This window comes from Taudactylus pleione, unplaced genomic scaffold (genome assembly GCF_031769625.1).
Source record: "Taudactylus pleione unplaced genomic scaffold, aTauple2 ptg000792l, whole genome shotgun sequence".
NCBI lineage: Eukaryota > Metazoa > Chordata > Amphibia > Anura > Myobatrachidae > Taudactylus > Taudactylus pleione.
This window is the reverse complement of record NW_028285194.1, coordinates 3,241,522-3,249,837: the sequence shown is the minus strand read 5'-3', so window position 1 is coordinate 3,249,837 and position 8,316 is coordinate 3,241,522. Positions and strand designations below refer to the sequence as shown.

The window sequence follows — 8,316 nt, the reverse complement described above, 5'->3', positions numbered from 1 at the left end:
ACAAATGTTGCAGACTGCTTTCTAGTTAACACAAAACAAAGTGAATATTTTAAAAATATTCTGTGTTTACAGGACCGTTCACTTCACTATCATAATGTTGTTGACCAATATACAGCAAATTGGCTTTAGTAGGCTTTGAAAACTTTGGTTAACGCTGTATCTAAAATGTTTACGTGGGTTCACGGTTATTTCCATAGTGTGCGACAATAACCCAATTTTTTTTTTTAAATGTTTGCGTGTGCTTACCACCCCTCTCCCATATTACTGATATAAAGCCACACACTGGCATGGATAGTGACTGCACAAACATTGGGAGTGCTCAAGCACTGCACTGGCTCCTACTATAGCAGGTCTTGTGCATTGAAATATGCAGAACAAGACTAGGGTGAAGAAAAGAGACTTTTATTAAGGGTGTGCTGTGCTATTGGTGCTCTCTCTCTCTTGCAAGTTGTTGCGTTAAGTAGGAGACAAAATAATACAGAAATAACAATACACTCTGTTGATTCTGTTTCTATCTCTGTTTGATAAAGTTCTTCTGGTTTAAAAAAAAAAAAAAAAAAAAAAAAAAAAAAGCGAGCCTGCCCTTCTCTCTCCAGTCTGGGTGCACTGCTCGAGTCCAGCTCCAGCCGACAACATGAGGGAACGTGCGCGCGCCTAGCTCACGGGGTGTCGCGGAAACGTCGCGTGAGGGGCTGGTGTCTGGCGCGTGCGGTCCCCGCCCCCTCCCCAGCAGCAGCGGCTCCCCCCGGTGTCCCGAGCCCCCCTTAGCTGCCAACGGTCAGTGCGGCCACTGCGGCGGCCGGTGAGCGGAAGGCTGACAGGCCGCGGCACACACCCATCCCCGGGCTGTTTCCCTGCTCCGGGATGTCCGCAGCTCCCGACACTCTCGGGCTGATGACAGAAGGCGGGGAGTCGGTGCTGTTGGCCACAAGTGCCCCAATGCTGTCCCAGGCTACGGAGGCCTTTCCCCCGCTCCCCCCGCTGCCGCCGCTCTCCTTCGATGGTATGGTGCTGGGCCCGGTGGAGGAAGCGGATTCGCTGGACGGACCGGAGTATGAGGAAGAGGAGGTGGAGATCCCACTCAGCGCTCCCCCTACTAACCAGTGAGTATCCCGGCGCAGTGCCCGCGCTCCCTCCCGGCTGTTTATCTGCTGCCCGGGCACACCCACTCCCAGCCCTGCCTGCCCATGCAGCTCTCCTGCAGCAGCAGGCCTCCTTCCCACACAGCCCCCCAGCCTTCCGCCTCACCTACTCTGCCTCCCAGGTGTTGTGGGGCGAGGACAGTCCTGATGGGTGTAGAATCTGTAGATGCTTCTCGCAGTCCCACAACAGCTGGAGAGCCCCAGGTGGTATAATCCAATGATGGTCCTGTGATCTGTCTGTTTTAGTCTATGTTCCTCTCCCACCCATCAGTTCCTAAATGGCCGATAGGTGCTCCGCGATGCCTGCCTGCTCATCCCATTGAATAGTCGATATAGTTAAAAGCAATGTGCAGCGCCAAGATGCCCGACTGAGCACATAGAAGTCTTTTACGGTAGTGCCAACATTGCAAGTTTTTCTTCATACCCCATAGATGCCAGCAGAAGTGATGTGCCCTTGCGGAATGGCACAACGTGCCGATGCCAGAGAGCAATGATCTCTAATCTTAGCCCAGCTCACTTCTCCTGGTACTTGTGTACTTTACGGACTCATTGCAGAGAGAACCCAAGTGTCCTACACTCATTATTATTATTATCAACCATGGTAATGTCTAAATCCCCTCCACGGAGAGGACCCTGATGTCATCAGCCAGTGTCCAGCGTCATTCCCTACCATCCAAGTGGGTATAGAGAGGGAATATAACCTTGTACCGAGCCCGAAGTGTGGCAAGGGGACAACTTTCTTCTTTAGGTGGGGACAACTTTCGGTACTTGTGTACGTAAAGTACACAAGTACCATTTAAAACATTCATTGGGTTCTCTCTGCAATGAGTCCGTAAAGTACACAAGTACCCTTCTCCACTCACTGATCTTTCTCCATCCCCTTTGCCTATTATACCCATCATGCTGATTAACCACCCTGTTTCCATTTTTAGTTAGTAGCCCATCTCATTATGCAGTACCTTAAGAACCCATATTATGTATGTTTAGTATAGCACTTCAAAACTAGCATAGCATACCTCCATGTCCTCCTACTTCTCTAAGTACCACCCTTATGTCAAAACCATGTCCTCTGTCTGTGTTTGAATTATGGGCAGCATGGATGGTGTACTGGTTAGCATTACTGCCTAACAGCACTGAGGTCTTGGGTTTGATTCTCACCATGGCTCTGTATTTCCTAAGTTGGTATGTTCTCCCCGTGTTTGAGTGGGCTTTCTCTAGGTACAGTACTCTGATTTACTCCCACAATTCAAAAACATGCTTGTAGTTTAATTGGCTTCTGATGAAAATTAACCCTAGTGTATGTGTGTGTACATGTGGTTGGAAATCTGCTGGGGCAGGCACTGATGTGAATGTCCAAATATTCTGTTTTTGCCTCTGTTACATATTCATTCTCCTCCTAATCTCTTCTAATTTTAATGCTTAGTTCATTTATGTTGCCGGGCATCAGCCTGCTTGTGCTCAGCTGTCACCTTCCCTGTATCTGAGGATAACCTCCAGTGTTCATCTAAAGTCTTTCTCATTTCCTTTCTTTGGACCTCAGTAGTCCAACTTTGTGCTCAGATAATTTTTTATCTTTATTAAAGTGATATTTCCTCTTTGGGGGAGAATTCAGTAAGCCGTAAGGTTTTAACTCCTGGGTTAAGTATTCAGTTATTTCCCATGATAAGCCATAGCTTCCGGGTTTAAATACCCGGAGCTCTGCAATAAACACACAGGGTAACATTGAGACTAGCCCCGGAAGCACTAGTTAATGCAGATTTTTGTTTTCACCTTTAGGAGGGTGCAAGCAGAAATCCACTTTAAGTGCACCCTCGTGACTTGCTGCGGACAGTCACTTGGAGCAAGCTAAAGACTCGCGGTAAATCTTGCGGCTGAATTAATTCCCCCCCACCTTTACTTAGTTGAAAGGCAAATTGTATTGTTTACCAATAAACTAATGTTCCCTATGTGCAAACACTTTCACAATGCATATTCCTTTTTAGTTTTGGAAGTAACTTCTTTGTAATCAGAGAATGTAAATATAGCAATAAGTGACTTTTTCTGCTGATTGTTTGATTTTCTCAATCTGGAAAAATATGTGTAGGTTAGTAAACTCTTGGGGGTATATTTGCTAACCAACGGGTTGTCATTATCAAATTGAAATATGAGTGGTCCAAAGAGCGCTGTCCCTCAGTTATACATGTCTTCTCTTATCCTTTCGTAGCTGGTATAGTGTTCTCAAACAAGGAGAAAAAATAGCATGTGATTATATTACAATTATAGATGTGCTTTGATGGATGCCAACCAATCTGTAAACTACTCACCTAAAATGGGTGAGATGCATTCATATGAAGGTATCTTTAAATCCTTCTGTGCTGGACATTAATAAGTGCAAATTTTTCAATGCTTGTTCTCCTCTGGGAATAGACTCACCTGGGACCAGGTATCGACGTTCCCCAAAAGGTTTCTTTACACACCACAGTTATTATAACTTCATACGTGCGGGCACAATCTTTATTCCAACTTCAGAAAGATAGATGACCATCTCCAGAAAAGGTACTTCCTTATAAGCTTTTATTTCCAGACAAATAAAATGTATACGTCTTCAAACTTTATGCAGGTAATAACTGTCCATACAGCATGGTATAGCCCATACAATTTATTGCCAAGTAAAAATATTCATAAAAAATGTATAATAAAATACTAAAATACAGTCCCTTGAAAGGGCTGTCAGTAGGTTACCACAAAAACAATAAGCCACTTCACCCGGGTTGTCATCATCGACAATCAACTATTGCTTATTGCTTTGACTGATAGTTTTAAAATAGCAATAAACATAAATGCTAAGCAAGCCAGGTTTAGCATTAATTTCTATTGCTGGTTTAAATATATTGGTTAAAGTCGCCGATGATTTTATTTCAGTTTGACATATTAACGATAAAGGAAAGGGAGTAATGTCTCTGGAAACAAATGTGGTCGCAAGGAATTTTCACTGGGCTGGCGAGTACTGTCCAGAGCTGGGTAAGGTCTCATTTAGTTTTTGTTTATTTTAGACTTTTTTTTTTGTGTTTTTTATTTTGTCCCCACTCATCCTTGTTTTTCTACTCTGCAGTCATGAACTCCTGCATCTTTTTAGGAAAAAGAATTGGCAGTAATTATGGGATATCTGAGTAAGATGAAAGTTCAGCAAATACATAGGGACGAAATCTCAGAGATAGAGTACAGGGGGGGCATACTCTTATATTTATCTATCTTGAATCTAAAAAGTGGTAATACTACAAAATTAGTAATTCATGTTTTTAAATAATTTAGCTCTGAATTTTCATACATTTTCTCTGCACTCTTCTTTTGTAAGTGTGATTAATAGAAATGATGCCCAAAATGATCTACACTGTTTCTTGCATAGAAATATCTTAGCCATGAAGTGTTTTCATCTGAAAGAAAGAATGCTGTTTTGTTGAATACATCCCCATTTCATCACCTTGCCTGAAAGAGCTTTGCTTTTTTTTTTTTTAAACATTTCGTAATTTGTTTTATAATTATATGTGGTGGTATCCAGTTTTTGGATGTTGCTTTGCTTGTTGTTAATGGCAGTGATGGGTTAGGTATCATTAGACTATATGTTCATTCAGTTTGTTGGTTGAGTTAAAATGTACATTATCTGGTGATCAACTATTTGTTTTGAGTATAAGGGTAGGAATGTGTGTATTTTGAGCAAGCATTGGTTCAGTTGATGGGCTGGGATGTTATGTCTCAAGATGGGTGTCGAAATACCGACGCCTATCTTAATCCCGCCGCTGGAATGCCGAAGGACGCCAGCCCGAACAAGGTAAGTCCGTGGCGCAGCCACGGGTGGGAGGGTTAGGTTTAAGGAGCGTAGCGGGGTTAGGTTTTTGGGGGGAGGTTAGGGTTAGGCACCACTAAGGGAGGGTTGGGGGGGGATAGAGTACTTACCTGTCCTGTCGGGATCTTCTCCCTTTGGGCTTCCCTAGTCGGGATATGAACCGGTGGCTATTCAGCCGCCGGGACTTCATACCCATTCCGATGGGCCCATAATTAATAAACAGTACTGATAACCGTTTTCTCTTTACCAATACATGCATGCAGGCTAGTGTAAGCGTGCATATCAACTACACGATTCGCTCCATGAGCGATATTGTGTCCCTGGCAGTGGTGTGCTCAATGTCCAATATATCGTTCAGTGCCGGCACCCTCTCTCATCCCCGAACCTGCACAAATGAATGATATCAGTTTGTGTTACAGGTTAGGGCGATGATCAACATCCTCAACGACCAGCAGGAGCGTGCATCGCTGGTCGTTGACGGCATATCCATTGGATGATATAATGAACAATAACAATAACGATATCGTTCTCGTTCAGTCGTTCAAAATATCGTCTAGTGGATGTGTGGCTTTAGAAGCTGTACCGGTCATCTTTAATTTCTTTACACAGTGATTATACTGCTATCAGTGGAACCTAGGGCTGCCCTACTGTATCAGGTTTAACACTCAGTACTGCATTTTATGGATACCATTTTAAACCGCTATTCGAAAAACATCTACTCTTTATTTGTACAGAAAGAGATAAATAACCTTATTTATTTAACTGCTTGTAGTTAGCAAAGCTGATTTCAATTTCTCTTTAAATAAACAAGCTTTCTGGTCTTCATTTTGCATTGAAAAAAAAGGAACTTGTACGTTATTTACTTTGTATTGTAGTACAGATATAACAGAACATGTATTTAATCTGCCACTTAATCTTTATGAATATTTCTGACAATGTATTTGGCAGTTGAATACTTCAACTCTTATAATACAAACTTTCAAAATGAATGTAGATAACTGTGTGGTGGTCATTTACTTAATCATATGTGTCCATTGTTTGATGTATGAATCAAATTTATTATTATAGATGTTTCGTCCTGTTATATTGTAGTGGAACTTCTCGCGCAAAGCACACACACTAGGCGATTCAATTGTGGCACGTGCTGGGCGTCTATGCGAATAGGCACCCGACTGAGTAATTCAATTGTTTCTCTGTTCGGTCGCCTATTAGCATTTACCGCACCCACAAGCACTGGGTTTAGCCACGCAAAGCGGCTAAACACTTCTAAAGAGCAGGTTAGGGCATCCAAACCACCGTCGGGGCACCCAAAAAACGAGACTTTAGAAAAATATTTGCTTGCACCTCCGGAGGCTGCAAGAAAAAAAATTCACTGCAATGTGTAATGGGCGTCAATCGGAGAAACAAGTGAATTGCTAATACAGTGGTTCTCAAACTCGGTCCTGAGGACCCCACACAGATCACATTTTCCTGGTCACCCAGCAGGTGCACAGGTGCATTCATTACTCACAGACATATTTTAAAATTCACAGGTGGAGCTAATTATTTCACTTGTGATTCTGTGAGGAGACCTCGAAAACATGCACTGTTTGGGGTCGTGAGGACCGAGTTTGAGAACCTATGCTCTAATATGACATTAGACAGACACAAAAGGTTTGTGACACAAAGTGTTTTGGGCAACTGTAACTCCTGACACCCTCCGGAGGTGCAAGGAGATATCCTGCTATATTAGGGCTTTGGGGCCGGACGCACCCTAATGCAGTATCTTAGCATGTGTGAAACCGTTTTATGTGGCTAATCCTGTGCATTTTGGAGCGAGAAAGTGGGATAGGAATGTGTGTACTCGACCATCAATTGAATAGCTCCTGTCACTGTAGCTGCCTTGTTTGAAGTTTTAAAATGCAGCATATTCTATTTCTCATATAAATGTTATTATCAGTACATTATAAAATACGTTTAAAAGGTATATAGAGTTTTCTCGCTACATTATTTTATTGGGGCGCCATGTCCTGCCCGATTTCGTCGTTAAGTTATCCCGGTTACACCTTAAATGGGATACAGAATGATTCCCTGAAAAAATGCGTAATGTTCTTCATAATAATTTTTATTATGGGGTTTATAGGCCTATTTAGGCCCGTATTCAATTTGGAGCGAAAAGTCTGTATCCGCAAAAAAGTATTGCCGATGACGTAATTTCGGCAGGCGGAAACTTATCCCTGTATTCAATTCCAAATACTTTTCGTCGATGCAGAAAGTCAATGCAATGGACCCGGCAAAAAAGTTTCGTCTATGAATAGCAGGCAGAAAAAAGTGCAGAATTGGGGTTTTGGGGTGCAAACGTCGGAAAACCATCCAGCACTCTTGGGACAGTCTCCCAAAGATAAACTGTGTCAAAAAATGTTTAAAAAATACTTCACAACACCCCAAAAAAGTACTTTAATTTTGGGGCGAAAAAGGCCAAAGTTGGGGGACACATTTAAAAGCTAGCGAAATAGACTCCAGGGGGTCCCCAAGTATGCCCCAGGTGTTTTACATTTGCAGGTGCTTGTGGCAGGTGGATTTTTTATGAATTTTAAATCTTCACTTTAACAACTTTAAAATATGCTACCCCCCATTTTCAGGTACCCAAAATTTGATGGGACTACCTATTTTCGCCCAAAAAGATTTTTAAATGCTATTCTTCACCCCTTATGCAAATACACAAAACAGCACCTATTGAGACCATTTAAATTCCCCAAATACCTTCAGCAGGCCAATTCGGGGGTATCCATAGCGATCCCCCATGTCAGTGCATCTTTTGGGGGGTGTCAGGCAGATTACCCCATTTTGGAGAGGACTTTCCGCCTGTTCAAGTTTTGCCGGGTGCCATTTTCACGTACTTTCAAATTGAATGCGGGGACGCGCACGAAAAGTTTTCGCACCCAAAACACGCGATATAGGCGAAAAGTCCGCCGGGCGAAAAAGTATCGCGGGTGTGAATCAAATTGAATACCTTAATTACTTAACACAGTCACTGAGCAACTATATTTATGGCCTTTATAACCAGTCATAGAAATGACAAGATTGCATAAATTATGTGGTTTAGTTGTTGGGCAAACACTTTACAGGAAGCACCATTCAATATAGGGAAATTGATGCCCCTCTATTTGCTATGATCGCTCCAGCATATTTTTGTCCAATTAAGGCCCGTATTCAATTTGAGGCGAAAAGCCACAATCTGCGGAAAAGTTTCGGCGATGACGTTATTTCGCCAGGCGGAAAAGTATCTCCGTATTCAATTTGAAAGACTTTCCGCCATAGGCGCAAAAGTTTCTCCTATGACTAGCAGGCGGAAAAAAGTGCAGAATTGGG

The 8,316-nt window shown here is 42.7% G+C and overlaps 1 protein-coding gene across 2 annotated transcripts in view; it reads left to right on the top strand.

Moving 5' to 3' along the window:
* The first annotated feature begins 586 nt into the window (after positions 1 to 586).
* The window catches only part of RASA1 (RAS p21 protein activator 1), a 102,578-nt gene continuing 94,848 nt past the window's right edge, over positions 587 to 8,316 (top strand). The window contains exon 1 of one of the 2 annotated variants that reach the window (XM_088457948.1): positions 587 to 1,103. In XM_088457948.1, the coding sequence (XP_088314074.1) occupies positions 865 to 1,103 (239 nt within the window). In that variant the 5' untranslated portion in view covers positions 587 to 864. The remainder of the gene's footprint in view (positions 1,104 to 8,316) is intronic. The other variant, XM_088457949.1, reaches the window with a different exon arrangement.